The sequence below is a fragment of the Camelina sativa genome, chromosome 3 (genome assembly GCF_030686135.1).
Source record: "Camelina sativa cultivar CO46 ecotype springtype chromosome 3, ASM3068613v1".
NCBI lineage: Eukaryota > Viridiplantae > Streptophyta > Magnoliopsida > Brassicales > Brassicaceae > Camelina > Camelina sativa.
In genome coordinates, this window is record NC_141882.1 from 16775285 (window position 1) to 16795425 (window position 20141).

The 20141-nt window shown below is 37.4% G+C and overlaps 3 protein-coding genes and 1 pseudogene across 3 annotated transcripts; 2 read left to right on the forward strand and 2 right to left on the reverse strand.

The window, feature by feature from the left end:
* Window positions 1-8652: 8652 nt before the first annotated feature.
* On the reverse strand, window positions 8653-9840 carry LOC147947029 (uncharacterized). Its single transcript, XM_087507331.1, has one exon. It carries the CDS (start codon window positions 9838-9840, stop codon window positions 8653-8655), a length of 1188 nt encoding a protein of 395 aa, XP_087363457.1.
* Window positions 9841-12469: 2629 nt separating this feature from the next.
* LOC147947030 (uncharacterized) lies at window positions 12470-13627 on the reverse strand. The gene is made up of 2 exons (XM_087506248.1): window positions 13055-13627; window positions 12470-12844 (listed from the first exon to the last, which is right to left on the reverse strand). Exons 1-2 carry the CDS (start codon window positions 13353-13355, stop codon window positions 12717-12719), a joined length of 429 nt encoding a protein of 142 aa, XP_087362374.1. The 5' UTR covers window positions 13356-13627; the 3' UTR covers window positions 12470-12716.
* A 2192-nt stretch (window positions 13628-15819) lies between these two features.
* LOC147947031 (putative ubiquitin-conjugating enzyme E2 31) lies at window positions 15820-16989 on the forward strand. The gene is made up of 5 exons (XM_087495918.1): window positions 15820-15848; window positions 15950-16066; window positions 16256-16377; window positions 16485-16589; window positions 16713-16989. Exons 2-5 carry the CDS (start codon window positions 15985-15987, stop codon window positions 16848-16850), a joined length of 447 nt encoding a protein of 148 aa, XP_087352044.1. The 5' UTR covers window positions 15820-15848; window positions 15950-15984; the 3' UTR covers window positions 16851-16989.
* Window positions 16990-18467: 1478 nt separating this feature from the next.
* LOC109130626 (putative leucine-rich repeat receptor-like protein kinase At1g35710 pseudogene) lies at window positions 18468-19765 on the forward strand (annotated as a pseudogene).
* Window positions 19766-20141: the final 376 nt, after the last annotated feature.

The window sequence follows — 20141 nt, forward strand, 5'->3', positions numbered from 1 at the left end:
TTCTTAGATCACAAATTCTAAGTTAGTGTAACGAAACATCAGCATCGCTCATCTATTCATCTAGAATATATTTTATGAGTTATGCGTCGATATGGAATCAACGTCTAACACATTTATCTCTGGTTTTTTCACTTTAGCAACACCCCCTGTTCAAAAAAAGTGTTTTTTTTTTTTTTGTAGTCGCCCAAATGTGTTATTCAATTCGGAAACAGACTTGTTATCCGTCGTCCATCGATAATCTTTATCCGTCCACAAACACCTAATGTATTATAAACGTTCTCATTTTGGAATCGGCTGAAGTCATATTCCTCATCTTTGTTGGTTTTCTTCTTATTCTAAAAGCAAACCTACTTTACCAGAGATAGAGTCGTTGTTTCCACCACTAAATGTTGGTGCATCCAATGCATTGATCCTGTAGCAGTTTGAGCTTGGCATTTAGATGGAAGTATAACTACAGGGTGATCATGAGGAGGAGATAATTGACGAATCCTAGGACAAGACATGACATGGTGCCCCGTTTGTCCGCAAGGACCACAACGATAACAAGTCACCTTTAGAATAAGCTGTCCCGTCAAATTTTTAGCAGTGTGTCCAAGGCTCCCCTAATTCATAAATGCATTCGCAGTTCATCCGCACACGGTCCAAAGTGGCAGTGACAACATCGAGAACAAGTCACCTTCTCACTTTTGTGGTAGATTATGTTATGGTCCGAGTTCCCACAATTTTTTTTTCTGAAAAAAGTTTAGTGCAACAAAACCAAAGGTAATGAAAACACACAAAAATTTAGGTTTAGTCAATTTATACATAACTATATATAATTAGGTAGTAACCCGTGCTACAACACCGAAAATATTTTTTTATTTAGTAAAAGTGAATCAAAATTTTATTATTTTAAATACTTAAATTAAGTGTTTGTACAATATTGGTATTAAGTCTAAATATTGGATTTCAGTTGATTTTAGTTTGAATTATTGTGCGTATATAATCTAAATATATTTACTTTAGAAGATGAAACACATCCCTCCCGTCCAATCCTGTACTGTCCCATTCCATATGTTCCCGTGTTTTGTATCCATCAAGTTTTTGTAATCTTTTAAATAATTACTCGTTACACGATGTTTATTAATAGAGATTAGAGAAAAAAAAAATTTAGACGCATACTCGAATTCCTCGTTAAATACTAGTTTTCCTAAAATTTTCAAATAATTATGCTAAAGTAGAGATTTTACTCTATAAATATAGAGATGGTATGACAAAGGAATATATTAATTTTATATGAGATGCTATAGCACATGAAAGAATATTTTTTTCCGTATTTCGTTTAGCTCGATACTCGAATTCCCCTTTGAATACTTATTTTTTATTTAGTTAGTTGAAATTATCCAAAAAAATATAATTATCAAAAACTATTTAATTGTTTTCAAAAATATCCAAAAAATTTAAAGTGTTTGTTCCAAAGTAGCTGATTACATGTCGCATAATCAATCATTTAAAAATATATATATATATATATATATATATATATTTGTATAGGCAATACAATACACAACGATCCAATAATCACTAAGATTCTTAATATCGTCTAACTACTATCTCGGGATACAACATGTTCCTGTATCGTATCCATATTTTTTATACTTGAAAGTTTGAATTCTCCGTTCTCGCTTGTTACTCATTCTTTCCTATAAGATCATATATATATATATATATATTTTTAAATAAAATCATTTACATGTCATTAAAAAAATTAACATTTCTTAAAATTTTCAAATAATTATTCTAAAGTAGAGAACTTGTTCTATAAATATAGAGATGTTATGAGATAGGGTAATATTTTATATGAGCTGCTATAGCACATAGCATAATATTTTTCCGTCTTTTGTTGAAAATGTTAAGTGATATATATGTATATTTTTTGAAACTAATCAAAATATTTCTCACAGTTTTCATTAATGATAGATAAGGAAGCTGGTATTGCTAATAGTGAAGATAAAGTAATACCCATTAATTGACTACATCAACTTGATTCAATGTGTTGTTGTTGTTGGTTTTTGTTTGTTTTAAGGTTAAGTAGTGACAAATATTTATTGACATTACTGTTTATGTCAATGAACATTGAAGAAGCAGACTAAAGTTGTGACAAAGATTTATTGACATTACTGTTGACGTCACATTTGCTGTGTTTTTATGCTTATTCATATGGCTTTTTATCTCCTTGACCGATCTCTGAAAATCAAATCTTGAGGATAACCAAGTGACAACGTTGAAATCCAATTTTTTTTTTTTTTTGAATATCTTAAAATCACCTAAAATTCAGTAATCAAATTTCTTCAAATCTCAAATCATTTTCTCATCAAATCATTTAAAATCTCTAACAAAATAACTAAATGTTCTATAAATACACTCAAATCTCTCAAAGTTCTAAAATATTAAAATTCCATCAAATCTACTATAATATCACCCTCTCTTCAAGTTTTAAATTGATTTAGGGTTCTATTTTTTAGTTGTATAAGAGAGAGCACTAATTCCCGTTACATGTATTTATCCTGTCTCGAAAAAGTACTTGTGATCATAACATAATATTACCAATAATACTCTAAATCATATTTACTAAAATTGTTACTGTATTTATATAAAATAATTTATAAGTATATAATGCCGTGGAGTTATTTATATAAAATATTAATTAATTTTTAATGTCAAAAATAAATATTTTTTTGAACTCATAAGCTCATAATTTTTTCACTTGTAGTTTATAAATATAATTACGAAGATACAAAAAAAAAACAATTAAAAATTGAACCCCTAATACAATGGACAACATCATAAACATCAATGTTTGACATGCCAAGGAGCAATGAGAGGACATATCAGCACACGCATTAGTAAAAAACACATACTCCAACCACCAATGACCAATTTTATCTTTCCACTGAAGTAACTGTCATATATTGACAATCTCATTTTGACTCTTCCATTCTAGCAGTTTTCAACCCGGAGGACTCAATATTGCTGAAGTAATCGATCAGAACCAATATAATGATCGACAATCTCTTTTATAAGGGGAGCCAGCGTCATTGCTTCATTAGATTGTTTCCTGCAACAAAGTGAAAAATTCAAATGATCATCAAACAAAACAAAAATTGAATGAAGTCATAGAGAGTAAAATTCACAATTGAACGTAATTACCTCCCATTCTTTTGTATCCTTGATTCCCTCAAGTGGTTAGTTTACTATTAACCACAAGAATTGTTCTCTAATTGCGACAACAAAAATTAGTCAAATAAGATTTATCACTGAAAGAGAAATACACATCTTTTCATCACAATTTCAATAAAACCAAGTCGACCACAACATTCACTTGTTTCGCTCACTTCCATGTGTGCTAAGTCCGAAAAGAAAAAATCAATTTATTGCTATTGAGTACTGGAACTCCAAAAAAATAATCTATGTTAAAAATATAGGATTGAAAACTTGAAAGTAAGAACACCTTTTCTTATTGATTTAGAAAATTTCTCAAAAACTAAATCTCTCTCAAGTCACACAGAACACCTCTCTATAAACTTCTCTATTTATAATGAATTAGAGAACTCCTAATTCTAATAAGATTACAACATAAAAGTCTTTTCTAATAAGCTCCTCCTTATCTAAACTTTGTTTGTGCATCCTTATCTCTGATCTCCTTAAGCACCTTTTTAATGAGATAACTTCAAACATAAGTTGGAATTATCCAACATTCTTCCCCGTAATTCCAACATGAACTCCGGGAAGCTTAATCTCCTCAACTCTGAGTAAACTCCTCATTTCCTTGAATTTAATCCGACCTAAAGGTTTTGTAAGTATGTCCGCTTTCTGCTCCTCTCCTGGCACATGATCAACTTCAATTTGATCATTCTCTACACACTCTCGAATGAAATGGTACTTGGCAAGCATATGCTTCGTCCTCCCATAAAAAACTGGGTTCTTGGTTAGAGCTATGGCTGCTTTATTATCAACTCTAAGTAGGATCTTCTCTCCTTGAAAACTTAGTATTTCACTCAATAATTCTTTAAGCCATATTGCTTGTTTGGCAGCTTCCGTAGCGGCCATGAATTCTGCTTCGCACGATGACAATGCCACAGTTGGTTGTTTCTGTGTTGTCCACGTAATAGGTGATGAGCCGTAGTAGAAAACATGTCCTGTGGTGCTCCTTCCATCGTCGATGTCAATGTTGTGACTGCTGTCACTGTATCCGGTGATCCTTCTTGATCCATCCTTCTTGAAAAACAAACCGTAACCTGTAGTTCCCTTTAGATACCTTAGAACATGTTTGATAGCTTGCCCGTGAGACACTCTTGGACTCTGCATATAGCGGCTAAGAACTCCAACTGCAAAAGACAAATCTGGTCTTGTATGAAGAAGATATCGCAAACATCCTATAGTTCTTCTGTATCTAGTTGCATCGATCTCTTTCTCTTTCTCTGCTTTCGACAAACTCAGTCTCGGCTCCATCGGTTCATGAGTCGAGTTGCAGGAACCCATCCCTGCATCAGTAAGGATTCCTTGAGCGTATCCCTCTTGTTTTATCCTTATTCTATATGTTCCTTGAATGACTTCTATGCCAAGATAATACATTAATTTTCCTAGATCCGACATCTCAAATCTTCTTGACATATCCTCCTTGAACCGTCTAATGATACTGAGTGTGGTTCCTGTGATGAACAGATCATCAACATAGATAGCTACAATCAAGAACTCCTTCTCCTCTTTCTTGCGATAAATTGTTGGTTCCTTCACACACTTCTTGAATTTCATTTTCTTAAGAACTTGATCAAGCTTTAAATTCCACGCTCTAGGAGCTTCACGAAGTCCGTACAAGGCTTTATGAAGCTTATACACTCGATCCTCTTCTCCCTTATTCTCGAACCCCTCAGGTTAAGTAACATAGACCAATTCCTTTAGCTCACCATTAAGAAAAGCTGTCTTCACATCTAAGTGGTGAATCTCCCAACCTCTTGTTTCCGCAAGTGCTATCAGTAGCCTTATAGTTTCGACTCTTGCTACCGGAGCAAACACCTCATCGAAGTCTATGCCTTGTTGTTTCACATATCCTTTTGCAACTAACCTCGCCTTAAACTTATTCACCAAACCATCAGCCTTTTGTTTGAGTTTATAGATCCACCTAACTCCTATAGGTTTAACTCTGACTGGTCTGTCTACAAGCTCCCATGTGTTGTTCCTAATGATCGAATCTATTTCAACCTTCATAGCATCAATCCATTTTTTTATCTTTCCAGCTTCAAAATAGTTTTCTGGTTCTCCATCTATTTTTAGGAACAAACTGCAACTCTCTGCTTCTGCAAATAAGATATAGTCATTGAGATAAACTGGTTTTGTTACCACACGACCAGACCTAGTTACCAAGGGTTGTACCGCGACTTGTTGACCTTGAACTTGGTTTTCGACAATCTCATCACCCACATTGTCTTCTCCGTTTTCTTGCTCCTCCTTGTTATCATGATTTATAGCTTCTTGGTCTGCATTTTGCTGATCGTTGTCTTGATCATTGTCGTGTCCACCACCATCTTCTATAAAACCGTCTTGAAAGAGTTTAAATGCTCCTGGTTCACCTTCTGACTCAACTGCCGTAGATGACCAGTCCCAAGCCTTAAATTCATCAAAAATAACATCTCTACTAACCACTACTCTCTTGGCAATCGGATCATAGAGTCTATAAACTTTAGAACCAGGTTCTGTGCCGAGATTGATCACTTTCCTTGATCTATCATCTAGCTTTTTCAACTGTGGTCCATTGACCTTTGCATACGCAACACACCCGAACACTCTCAAGTGTTCAATGTTCGGTTTCTTGGACATAAAACACTCATATGGGGTTTGACCGTTCAGTGCTTTTGTGATCACTCGATTAATGAGGTAAGTCGAATGACATACAGCTTCTCCCCACATATCATTCGGGATCATCATCCCCTTCATCAAACTTATTGTCATCTCCATCAAAGTTCGGTTTCTTCTCTCTACCACACCGTTTTGTTGTGGTCTATATGGTGCAGTCAAGTGTCTAGTAATGTCATTCTCCTCGCAGAACTGATTGAACTCACCTGAAGTGAACTCTCCTCCTCTATCGGTTCGAAAAGTCTTAATAGCCAACCCACTCTGTTTTTCAACAAAGTCTTTAAATCGTTTAAAGCGTTCAAAGGCTTCGCTCTTTTCCCTTAGCAACATCGTCCACATGTACCTAGAGAAATCATCAATTAGCACAAAAACATAGCGGTTGTTGGTTGGTGTTTGTGGTGAAATAGGACCACATAAGTCTCCGTGAACCAATTCCAATGGTTGCGATGCACAAAAACTAGTTTTAACCGGGAAAGAACCTCTCGTTTGCTTCCCTGCTAGACACACATCACACATATCCTTCTCATGAATCATGTGTGGCATTCCTACAACCATATCCTGTTGAACCATATTCTTCATGACAGTGAAACTTACATGCCCAAGCTGAGCATGCCAACGCCATGTAGCCTCATCTTTTTCGATCTGCAGACACATTGGTAAACTAATCTCCATCAGATTCTTGTGCAAACGGTTTGATGACCTGGTAACTCTTACAAGCAGCCTTCCACATGGGTCTAGAAGTGTTAGAAAACCCGTTTTCATGTTCACCTCACACCCTCCTTCTGTTGCTTGTCCTAAACTCAATATGTTGTGCTTCAGTTCGGGTATATAGTAGATTTCTTTGAGTGCTCTTATTTTGCCTGTTTTGCAAACAAAGTTAATAGTTCCCTTCCCAACAATATCAACATATAAGCCATCACCAAACCTCACTTTTCCCTTAATCCTCTCGTCCAAACTGCAAAAGAATTCTATGTTTCCTGACATGTGATTACTTGCTCCATTATCTAAATACCAAACACTTGCATTGCCTTTGTTGATATCGTAATTTTCTGGAATCACCTTGTCTTCATTGAGGAAAACAACTTCATGCATATAGAGTCCATCTGCTTCATGTGTCTCATTGAGATTTGATTCTTGGTTCTGGTTATTACTCTGTTTCGGTTTGTTGGTGCAAGTCGTCGCATAATGACCAGGTTTGTCGCATCTCCAACAAATTACTTTAGATAGATCTTTCTTCAGTTGTTTTTGGTTCTCTTATGTGGTTTCTCCTCCTTGGTTTTGGTTGTTGAATCTCCCTCGACCCCTGCCTCTACCGAAACCACCTCTGCCAAAATTACCTCTACCGTAGCTTCCTCTACCATAGTTGCCTCTACCTCTGGATCCTCCTCTAAAACCGCCATATCCTCCACGATTATTAGAGGTATTAGTAAACATCAACTTCCCTTGATCTTCGACTGGACTAACTTCACCAATTCGTTCCTCATAAGCTTTTAGTCTTCCCACAATATCCACAAACGTTGTTGTGTTTAAATCAAGGACTTGTTCTAGAGAAGCTACCATATGGATAAACTTTGCTCTAGGCAATCCTGTGAGAAACTTCTTTACAAGTTTCGGTTCTTCGATGGTCTCTCCCAAAGAAGCTGACTACGATGCAATCCCTGAGATCTTCCCAGCAAAAGTCATATACCGAATCTGATTCACTCATCTTTAAACGCTCTAGTTCTGCTAACAAGGTTTGAAGTCTTGCCTCCTTTACACGTTCCGCTCCTTGGTGACGTGATCGAATGGCACACCAAAGTGATTTGGCTGAATCTTGCTCTCCTATTTGCAAAATAAGTGACTCTGGAACAGACTGAAATAGAAGGGCAGTCGCAATATCATTCTTCTTTTCATCTGTGGCTCCAGGTTCGATTACATCCCACACTTCCCTGACTCGAAGTATGATCTTCAGCCTCATCTAACAGACTGTGTAATTAGTTGGTGTGAGTAAAGGACATTGGATTGATGGTGCTCCAAGGTCCTTTGTTCGTAACGGTGGATTTGGTTCGGCCACCATGTTTATCTTGAATCTTCTCCACCGATTTTTAGATCAGCAACACAACCTTGCTCTGATACCAAATATAGGATTGAAAACTTGAAAGTAAGAACACTTTTTCTTATGATTTAGAAAACTTCTCAAAAACTAAACCTCTCTATTGACCTCTCTATTTATAATGAATTAGACAACTCCTAATTCTAATAGGATTACAACATAAAAGCCTTATCTAATAAGCTCCTCCTTATCTAAACCTTGTTTGTGCATCCTTATCTCTGATCTCCTTAAGTACCTTCTTAATGAGATAACTTCAAACACAAGTTGGAATTATCCAACAAAAAATCAATTCAGAACTTTGATTTAAAGACAACCAGTTTCTGAAACTATATTGTATTCTCTTTTAAAGGAATTATTCCGAAACTAGACCTTTTCACAAAGTGTCATTTCTACCGAAAAGGTGGAAAAAATAAATAAAAAGTTAGATCCGACCCGATAACCCGCGAGTTTATCTAATTATTAAAAGTTGTAATGACTATTTTAACACTCTCATTAATGATTGATTTTGTTTTAACTCGGCATATCCTTATAATTTCTTACAAAATTAATGTATGTTTTATAATTGTGTTTACCATTAATAGGAGGAATGATTCCAGTATGATCTTAGATTGTTTTTTTTTTTTTTTTTTTTTTTTTTTTTTTTTTTTTCAACCAAACAATTAAATAAATTAAAAGGTGATTCCAGAATTGGTTGCCCAATTTGGAGGGAAAGAGTTTACAAAACAAAGTTCAGAAACTAGAGATCTAGAAGAGCGCGCCAGACAATCAGCTCTCACGTTAGACGTCCTCGGTATTTTCGTCAGAGTGAAGGTGGAGAAGGATGATCTTAGCGCTTGGAAGTCTTCCAACAAATACGAGAAGGCTGGCCAATCGTCGGGAGCCTGCACCATCGCCACCAGCTCGGAACTATCAGACTCAAAGTTGGAGCAATCTATCCCCGCCGACCGAAGAGACTCCATAGCCCAAATCAAAGCTTCAAACTCCGTATGAAGGGGAGAGGGACTACGACGCAAACTGCGGGCTCCCATAAGTACCGTCCTATCATCGTTACCAAACCACCAACCCAAGCCTTCCAAAGAATCCGTACCTTTCCAGGAACCATCAACCTGGCAACGAATCGAAGAATCCCTACCCTCCAGGGAAGACTGGGAAACCACATAAGTCTCCGGGCCAGACTTGGCCTCCTCCCAATAAAGTTTATCGTTTAACGCCTGATTTAAAATATCAATGGGCTCTGCTTCTATTCCTTGAAACACCCTATTATTCCTATCTTTCCAAATTGTCCACAATATCCAAGGCAACCTATAGCCAATGCTAGGTCTCCCAGAATTTGAAAAAGTCTTGGAATAAAGAAAATCTAGGTTCGAATACACGGATCCAAAAGGAAAACCAGTCGAAGACAACTGGATCGGAGATAGCTCCCACACCAAAAGCGAGCGAACACACTCAAAAAGAGCGTGGTTGATAGTCTCCACCGCTAAACCGCACCGCGGACACGTATCGACGCAACGGACACCCCGGTGAGCAAGCCGTTCTTTCACGGGAAGGGACCCAGACGCCACCTGCCAGAAAAAATGTTGGACCTTTGAGGGAACATCAAGCTTCCAAGCTTGTGCCCGTAAAACTGTGCATGTCGGCCCGTAAACGAGAGGCTTATGAAATTCCCGTGCTAACCTATAACCAGATTTCACTGAATACTTGCCGGATTTAGTATAATGCCAAATCAATTTATCCGGAGTCAATGACTTACTGACCGCCAAACTCCGTACAAACTGAATGTCCGCAGGATCCAAAAACTCTTCCAGAGTAGGCAAATGCCAATCCAAAGTAAGGGGATTAATTAGGTGATTGACCATCAGATTAGGATGGAGAACTCTACCCCTGCCATTCGCCGGTCTTGGCTGATGATCCGGGATCCACGGGTCTCTCCAAACGGAAATATTATGTCCCGTCCCGACGAGCCACCTCGCCCCTCTTTCTACTAAACCCTTTGTCAAAAAAATACTCCTCCATGCAAAGGATGGGGAATAGGGTTTAGTCGCCAGTAAAGGATGTTTTCTCCTGAAATATCGACCGCGCATCACCCGCGCCATTAGAGAATTTGGGTAGTGAATCAACCTCCAAAACTGCTTAGCCAGCATTGCATCATTAAATTCTTCCAGAGCACGGAATCCCAAACCCCCATCGCATTTATCCTCACAGAGCTTATCCCAAGCTACCCAATGTAGACCTCTGGCCTTATCATTAGACTTCCACCAAAATTTTGAAATAGCACTCGTAAGTTTGGACGTTAACTCTTGAGTTAATTTATAACATGACATGACATGAGTCGGAAGAGCTAACGCAACTGATTTGATCATAATCTCTTTACCCCCTTTTGATAAAATCTTCGCCGACCAGCCATTAACTCGCTCATCTAAACGATCATTAACATAACTAAAAACTTCAGTCTTCGAGCCCTGGAGATTTTCAGGAATGCCCAAATAGGAACCCATTCCACCCTCTCTAGAAATACCAATAACATTTTTAATCCGAGATCTTACATCAGGCGGGACTTTCTTGCCGAACATAATGGACGATTTCTCCAAATTGACCTCCTGGCCCGAGGCTTTCCCATAATTACCTATAATATCCATGACCACTCTACATTCAGATTCCTCTGCCTTACAAAAGAACAGACTATCATCCGCAAACAAAAGATGTGAAATCGAGGGACAAGCCAGAGCAATAGAAATTCCCGTAAGTTTCTTTTCTCGTTCTGCCTTTTTAATATTTGCTATTAAAACCTCTGTACAAAGAATAAACAGATAGGGAGAAAGAGGATCACCCTGACGTAAACCCCGCTTTGGTAAAATAGATCCCCGAGGTTGACCATTAAGAAGAACTTGATACGAAACCGAAGAAACACACCACATAATCCAAGTAATCCACCGCCTATCAAAACCTAATTTAACCATCACCGCTTCCAAAAAATCCCATTCAACCCGGTCATACGCTTTACTCATATCCGTTTTGAATGCCAGAAACTCCGACTTACAGTGTGGGTTAGTATTTAACCCGTGAAACATTTCCTGGGCAACTAGGATATTATCAGTAATCAACCTGCCCGACACAAATGCCGATTGTGTTTCAGAAACCAGAGACGGTAAAAAACGCTTAAGCCGAAGACATAAAACTTTTGAAATAATCTTATAACTCACGTTACACAGACTTATAGGCCGAAACTCTGTCATACGTTGTGGGTGATCCACCTTAGGGATGAGACAAATATTAGTCTCATTAAAGCGAGGATCAAAGCCACCCGTCCTAAAGAAATTTTTAACCGGAGCCACCAGATCTCCTTTTAATGAAGGCCAGAACCGTTGAAAGAATAAAGCTGTCATACCGTCAGGGCCTGGAGATTTCTCTGGATGCATAGCAAATAAAGCTTTCCGAACCTCCGCCTCCGTAATTTCCCTTATTAGACTTCGATTCATATGATCTGTAATAATAGGTGAAATCTCCTGTAGTATTTCTGATATACCAGTTACATCAGACCGTTTAAACAAATCCTCAAAATATTTGGAAGCTATATTCTCCATTCCCAAAGGTGACTCATCCCAAACGTTATCCGGGCCAAATAACCCAACAATCCTATTCCGGACCCTCCTTTGCTTAGTCGAAGCATGAAAATATTTTGTATTTTTATCTCCCACCCGTAACCAGAATTTCCGGCTCTTCTGTTGCCAATACAACTCCTCATCCCGATAAGCCTCTTTTAATTTTCTCTCAATGTCTCGAATCTCATCCTGAGAAATCAAGTCATCCATCTTGGCCTCCTGTAAGGCAGCCTTCAGTGAAGAGATAAGGGACGGGCCAGAAGTCACGTTATTTTTCCGCCACCACGAAATCGAATTTCGACAGTTCCTAATTTTATCCACAAAAGCCGGTACCCGAAAATTGTTTGTGCGCGCCCATCCGGACTCTACCGCACCTAAAAGTCCGTCCTTTCCCAACCAACGTTTATCAAAACGAAACTGCCTATACCGGCGAGAGGCTGTTTTCAGACAAGTAGCCAGAATGGGACAATGATCAGATCCGACCATCTCCAAATAATCCACCCTCGAATTTGGGAAAAAACTATGCCAATCTTCATTACCTAGAGCACGATCTAAGCGACACCGAACCACCTGGTTATTACAGCGATTACCTCGCCAGGATAATTGCTCTCCATAACACGGGAATTCAAGCATACCACAGTGCCGAATCATTGTTTGAAAGGGCACAAAAGAGGAAGCAGGCCGTAAGGCCCCACCCCTTTTCTCATGATTCCCAACAAGTTCATTGAAATCTCCAATCAAAAACCAAGGATCTATCCGGAAAGAACCAATATCCATTAACTTCTCCCATACCTTTGCACGATTCTGCAGAATTGGATCCCCATAAACAAAAGACAAAGAAACCAATTGTTGACCAAATGAAGCTTTAACATCAATAATTCGATTACTATCATATAAAATAGAAAGTTTTATTTCATCCATGAAAAATAAAGCTAACCCTCCACTAGAACCATGGGGATCAACAGTGTACAAATTATTATAACCAAACTTTTTTTGAAATTTTTGTAAATAAGAAAATCACTTTTTAGTTTCTGATAAAAATAAGATGTCTGGCCGATGCTGCTTCCACAAATCTCCCAAATATCCTTCTGTCAGATCCACCCTTATGCCCTGACAGTTCCAACTCAGAATCTTCACGTTCTAGCCGGCGGTTTCGGGAGAGCCCCCATCCCTTTCTTTCCTTGACGCCCCCCATCCGAAGGTTTAGTGCCCACTGTATTATTACCCAGTTTCCCCATCAGCTTCTGTTTATTCCCTTCACCTGCAGGTTTAGACAAAGCCTTAGCAAGTAAACGTTTCCCTGGAGAAGCTAAAGCCAAAGAAGGCATCCTAGAACCGCTAGCACTCTTCCTAACATAAGAATTAAAATTCTTCTTTTTATGCCCACCTGTCGCATCTAAAGTAAATGCTGCCATAGCATTATTAACAATCCCCACATCTAACTCAACCGATACATGAGAAGAGGGTGTACCTTTCGGAATACAGTCATAATCACCCTGGGAATCAGTAACCTGATCCACTTGAACCTCAGACCCTTGATCCGTATGACCCCCCACACCCTGAGTTGGAGAAACAGCCCCCTCCTGGACACCGTTAAGATCAGACTTACCCATATCATCAAATTCACCATCCTCAAGCAAGTCATCATTGTCAACCTCAAAATCCATAGCCAGATCAGCCCCGGCATCTCCCTTAACAACACTCCCCTCAGCCTCCTTGTCCGCTGGTGGATCACTAGAGCTGGGGTCTCCCACAATATTATCAATTCGCATCGAACTATGCTCCACAACAGCCGCCTGTTTGACCTTAAAAAGAGGTTTAGGCCAAGCCGTACCAGCACTCTTTCGGTTAAGAACATAACCGGGGACCTTACCCGAACCCTCTCCATTCCCTGAATGTGTACCGCGATGAGAACCTTCCTCTCGACCAGTGACCTCACCGAAACTCCTCTTCTGACCCCAAGCGTGACCCTGTAGATGCTCTTGTTGACGAGGACGGTGAGAACCATTACCGTTAGAACTCTGACCTCCAAAACGTTGCTGGGGAAAATATCCAAATTCGCTAGAATCCGCAGACTGAAAATCCAGGGCCCTCTTAGCATGCTTTCTAGGCTTTTCCCAACCCCCAGCATTAAGATGCTGTTCTTGCTTCACAGCTGGAAATTGCCTTTGACTACCTCAACTATCCCTCTGCAAATCCGCACCTTGGACAGTAGCCCCCTTAAGAACCTCTGGACAGACCTTGGAATCATGGGTGATCCGGGAACAATGCTCACAAACCCCATTTAATTTCTCATACTCTAGTGAGACCACAATCTCGTCCCCAGTTGCAAAAGGCACCACCATCTTGAAGATCAGCGGATTGAACCCATTAACTGACACACATAGACTACCCGTTTCCTCATCAACCTCTTGAATCCTCCCAAGCTTCTTACCAACAGCCTCAAAAGTAGCCACCTCCCACAAATGCATTGGAATCCCTAACACTTTAACCCAGAAGTTGACAGCTGAAGGGTAGGAGGAAGAGATGACTGGCTCCCATCGAACCAGTGAGACCATCCAACCATCAAAATGGTATGGACCATTTTGCAAAACTGACAAAATATCTTCCTCATCCTCAAAATTAAACTGAAAAACCCCCTGACCTAAATCGGCACCAACCACCCTCTCTTCTAACTTCCAAATTTTTGGGAAATTAGCTATCAAGGACTCCATATTCTGACACACCGGATTCATGAGCCTACCAATAAGGGTCATCGAGAACTGCTGAATTCTCTGAGCCAAAACCAAACTGGAGATGGACACAGTTTCAGTACGAACCAGTGTTGCATTCTTCTTGCTGAAAACCAATTGAGCCATGATTCGCAGAAAAGAAATATAGCCACCCGCAAGAAAAACCCAGAAAAAACTGAAGATGAAAAGAAAAGCAAGAAGGAGCGAATAACAAAACCAGAGAGAGATGATGCATAAGCAAACCGCAAGCCTTCGTTTATATACCTCAACACTAACCCCTTCTCCCAAGAGCAGACCGTATCGAATCATATATTCTCCCATTACTATCCAGATTATCCCCAATCGTACCATCAAAACCATCGAAAAAGCCTGGAAATTATCATAAGGAAAAATCAAAGATATCCACCTTCCAAACCAGGATAAAGAGATCTCAAGCAGAATCCCCAACCAAATCAGATATGAATCCCATAAAGTAAACCACAGAGACCAATACACAAACCCATAGGAGTCGACAATCCGGATTCCCTCCCACTCCAAATCCGTCGAAATCCCGAGATTAACACCACAGAAGACAATATTTCCCTTATTGAAATCCGATACTAGCAAAGAATAACAAAACCTGCCCAAATCCAGAGAAATGAATCCCCTCCAAATACAGATATTGAGACTTGAAAGCAGAACATCCAAACCCCTGATTGTAAGCGTTGGAACCATCCACGAATCTCCATCAGATACCATCATCAAGACCACCATCTCGACATTTCCAATCCCCCTTATAAGAATATACAAACTCCACCCGGCCGAATCATAAAGATCAGAGAACCCATTAAAGCCCCCCACAATCCCAAGATCTGCAACCAGCAGAATCAAACTTTGCCCAAAAAGAATCAGACTTCCGATCTGAATCCAATCATCATTAACCAGCAGAGATCGAAGGAGATCCTCTCCTCGCCCCCCAAACCCGTCGGGATCAATCATTCAAAACTTGAAAACAATCGCCTTCGAAATCGCCATGATTTAATTAAAAATTAGTTAATCAGTCTTTAGTGTGTGATCTTAGATTGTTTTTTCCACTTAAATTTCAGAAATTTTCATAATATTTTCTTTTGCCTTTTTGAAAACATAATACAGTATATTAGACTATTAGTCTTGAAAGCAGTAGTATTAACAATTTAGCCCCTTTTTCTGGATAAAGTATTTTTTTTGTTGTTAGCTAATGAAATCTGATAAATTTTGCACGCTGGTTTTTTTTAACTAATAGTACATAGATTTATTTATTTTTCCTTTAAAATAATAAAAAGAATTAATCATATACCATTAATGGTTAAAAATTCAGTTTATATACGCAAGATTTGTTTTTATCATGCGTGCATGTAGACAATACTTAAAAGCAGAGATACTATAAAAAGATATTATATTATTATTAGTGATTATATAATTATGAAGACATTTATTGTGTCAATTTTCTGAAACTATATATAGCCCGATACCCTTTCATTTTATTACAACACAATCCATACTAACATCTTCCTAGTAAGCGATTCATTTTTATCTATTTTAACAATTTGATATATTGTAATAATTTCTACGTCACAATTTATACTAACAACTTCATTATTTCATTTTATGCAAAGGTATATACATATAGTTTGTTGAGTAATTGAAAAAAATGTCGGTGAAGGCTAGAGCAATACAGCGAATTAATAAGGAACAGAAGGACATGGCTTCCAATACGTCTGTGTATAGTGTTGGTTAGTAATTTTTTTTTTCTTTTTCTGTGCATTATATAAAAAGTTTGTATCACATTTTTTTTTTTTTTTTTTGTATCACATTTCTGAATGTAATCACAAGTCACAACCACACTAAATACGTAAACTATTAGAATTTTTCTTGGTGTCAACTATAGTAATATTGTTTGTTGGTGAAATGTATCAATATAGGTGTAGACGACGCATTCAAATGGCATGCGACGATTTACGGACCCCAGGGTACTCCCTATGTTGGTGGCATCTTTCGCATCAACATTGAGTTTCCTGAAGACTATCCTTTTAAACCACCCAAGGTTGTTTATATACTAATAAAAATATTAAATTTTGATAGAGGTTAACTTTTGTTTTTAACTACAAAAGTAAATATGTTTTACTTTTGTTTTTGTTGTTTTTTTTATAGTTTACTTTCGGAACTCGGATTTACCATCCAAATATCAATTCCAATGGATCGATTTGTCTTGACATTCTTAAAGACAAGTGGACTCCTTCTACCACCGTTGAAAAGGTTCAAAAACTCGACTCAAATATTTTGTTTTATATTGTTCACTTTGTGCTTTCTCGTTATCTTTCATTGTTTTTCATCATTTAAGTATTATTTATGTTAATTTTGTTAATATATAAACAACAGGCGCTCCTATCCATAAGTGCACTATTGGCGGCCCCAAACCCAGATGATCCTCTTGTACCTGAGATTGGAGTGCAGTTTAAGAATGATAGATTAAAATTTGATCAGGCAGCTCGAAAATGGACCGAACAATATGCTTAAATATAAGAACTCAAATATATATATATATAGTTGTTTTCGTCATATATCTCCTATTTATTAGCCATCGAACTGTTTCCTTTGATATATTATTGTGTACTTCTCATAGATTATAAATAAAAGTCACATTCTTCGTTTAGATTTTTCGTTCTCCTCAAAGTGAATATAAAATATTTGAATCGAAACAAGAATACTCATGCAAACAAACTCGAAGCTTGATTAAAACTTAAATAGTTGTTTTCTTATTTCATATCTTAATTATTGACCATCAACTGATTCCTATCATATTTATCCGTTTCGCTTTTTGTGACATTCTCCGTTTAGATTTTTGTTCTCTACAAAATAACAAAATAACAAAATAGTTGAATCGAAAAATGAATATTGGATCATAGCAAAACATTGGGTGAAAATGGATTATTTAAATTAAAAGGTTAAGGAGGTTGAATGATCATTCATCCAATTTTTTTCCATTTGAGATGAATAAGTTGGAAACCCATTCAACAAAAAAAACAGGAGAAATGAACAAATTATAAAAGAAATTTGTTCATCTCTTTTATCTCCTATTTACTGGATGAATGAGTTGAATGCTATATAACCAATTTTGTTCAACTCATATTTTTTCAACTCATTCATCTCTTATGCAACCATTTCCACCCATTGAGTCAGTATAATCGGTATTCGGTTTGATGAGTACTTAATTCTTTCCGTCTAAATTAAGTAATGTTTTATATATTTGTATTTGTTTCACAGAAAAAATATTTGAAAAACAAGAAATGTTATAAGAGATAATTTCTTATATAATATGTGAAATAAAACATAATTTTGACGCAGGGAGAATTGTAAAACGTATTTTTTTTTAAATAATCTATATGTTTGTTTTTTTTGTTGGATTTCTAAATATACGTAACTTTTGGATAGCTAAAATAGATATTTGTGTTCATACAAAAAGGCGTCACTACATTTGACCGAAATATAATTTCGGTCAAATGAACAAAAATTCTAATTTTCAAATGTCTTTCCAATAAACATCTTTGTTGTTTTTTAAACCCCAATAAAAAAATCTATCATATTTATTTTTCGTTAGAAATATGTGAGGCACATAAGCTAGAAGTATTTTTTTCTTTCAAAAAACAAAACTCAATTTTGAATATCACTAGAGTTCAATATGAAATAAATCAAAACGAATAACAGAAAAACTAAAATAAATTAAAGCAAGATTTACAAATATCTGATCTAATTTAATGCATAATTTATATGAAAATATATTAAAAATTGAATAATTTGGATTGTGCATAAATGCATAATTTACATGTTTGAATAAACTTAAATACCAGTATCATTCTAAGTATAAAACATTAAAAAAATTTACACAATTTCAGCTATGAAAGTCCTTTAAAAAACTGCAGATTGATACAAAAGAGGAAGACTATATGAAACATAAGCCAAGCGAATTGTGGGCAAATAAAAACGAATAATAGTTAATGAGCTTCATTCAATCTATTTTTTTGTCTAGGATGAATAATAATCCATTAACCAACCAATCCAAGTTTTATCATATCCCACATGTCACGGACTCACAAGTCTTCTAGACCAATATTCACTAGTATCTTCCAGAACACAATGACTTGCAAATTACTCAAGAGATTGTTCAACGTAGAACCCTAGGAGCACTCGTCATTCTAGGAGCACTCGTCAATCCTAGGAGCACTCGTCAATCCTAGGAACACAATGCTTCCTTGTGTTTTGGATACTAGTGCCAATCCTAGGAGCACTCGTCATTCTCTCTATATGCGCAGGGATATTTACCTACTGCCTTCGGAAACAAAAACAGAAAAATAGAAAGAACAACTCAGATGCTGAAACTGGAGAGACTTTGTCCATCTTTTGCTATGATGGCAAAATCAAATACCAAGATATCATCCAATCCACAAACGGATTTGATCCAAGATACCTGATCGGAATCGGAGGATACGGCAATGTCTACAAAGCAAACCTCCCAAGTGCAATCGTAGCCGTTAAAAAGCTACACCAGACGATGGACGAAGAGATGTCAAAGCCAGTGGTGAATCAAGAGTTCCTAAACGAGGTAAGAGCGTTAACAGAGATCCGTCACCCCAACGTAGTGAAGCTCTTCGGCTTCTGGGCCCACCGCCGCCACACTTTCCTGATTTATGAGTACATGGAAAAAGGAAGTTTTAAAAAAAATTTAGCTGACGACATAGAAGCGAAGCATCTCAACTGGACCAAAAGGATCAACATCGTGAAAGGTGTGGCTTATGCGTTACCGTATATGCACCATGACAGCTCAACTCTAATCGTCCACCATGATATTAGCAGCGACAACATCCTTCTGGATAACGATTACGAAGCTAAGATCTCCGATTTTGGCACAGCGAAGCTTCTCAAAATAGATTCCTCCAACTGGTCCGCCGTTGCCGGAACCTACGGCTACGTCGCTCCAGGTAAATCTAAAATCAATGAAACTAAAATCCCTAAATTCGAAGTTAAAATTTGACAGAATAGTTTCTGGAAATTTTCTCAACAGAATTGACTTACGCGATGAAGATGACGGAGAAATGTGATGTGTATAGCTTCGGAGTTCTGACGTTAGGGGAAACATCCGGGAGATTTGGTTTCGATTTTGTCTTCGCCTCCGGGAGAAACTCTGTCGCCGAGGAGCATTTTCGATGAACGTTTACCGGAACCAGAGGTAGAGGTTAGAGAGAAGCTCGTGAAGATGGTGGAAGTGGCTTTATCGTGCTTACAAGCAGATCCACAATCTCGGCCAACAATGTTATCAATTTCCACAGCATTTTCTTAGAACTCTCCACCATCACTTTTTTAGACTGAACACTTTTGATTCCTTTTTTTTATATCTATTATTATTAAAGAAATTTTCACAAATCACACCAAAAAAACATTTTCTCTTATCAATTTGACAAAGTCAATTTCACTTTTCACACAATAGCTACCCTAAAAAAAGAGACAAAAATATCCTGTAACTAGAAAATTATAGTTTGGTGTCATTACTCAAAGGTGTTCTGTTCGGTTAATTAAAAAATAAAAATATAAATTGAAAGTTATCTTAATTATTTGGTTCTTCTTCCTTCGCAAAAAAAATAAGAAACTGAGAGAACAATAGTAAGAAATTCCGATGAAACAAAATTGTGTTTAGCACTCCAGGAAGAAGAAGAAGAAGAAGAAGAGGAGGAGAAATATTTTGATTTGCTGTGTAGAACTCCGGCGAGGAGAAGAAAAGAAAAATGATTCTCATTTGCTTCATTGGTTCAAACA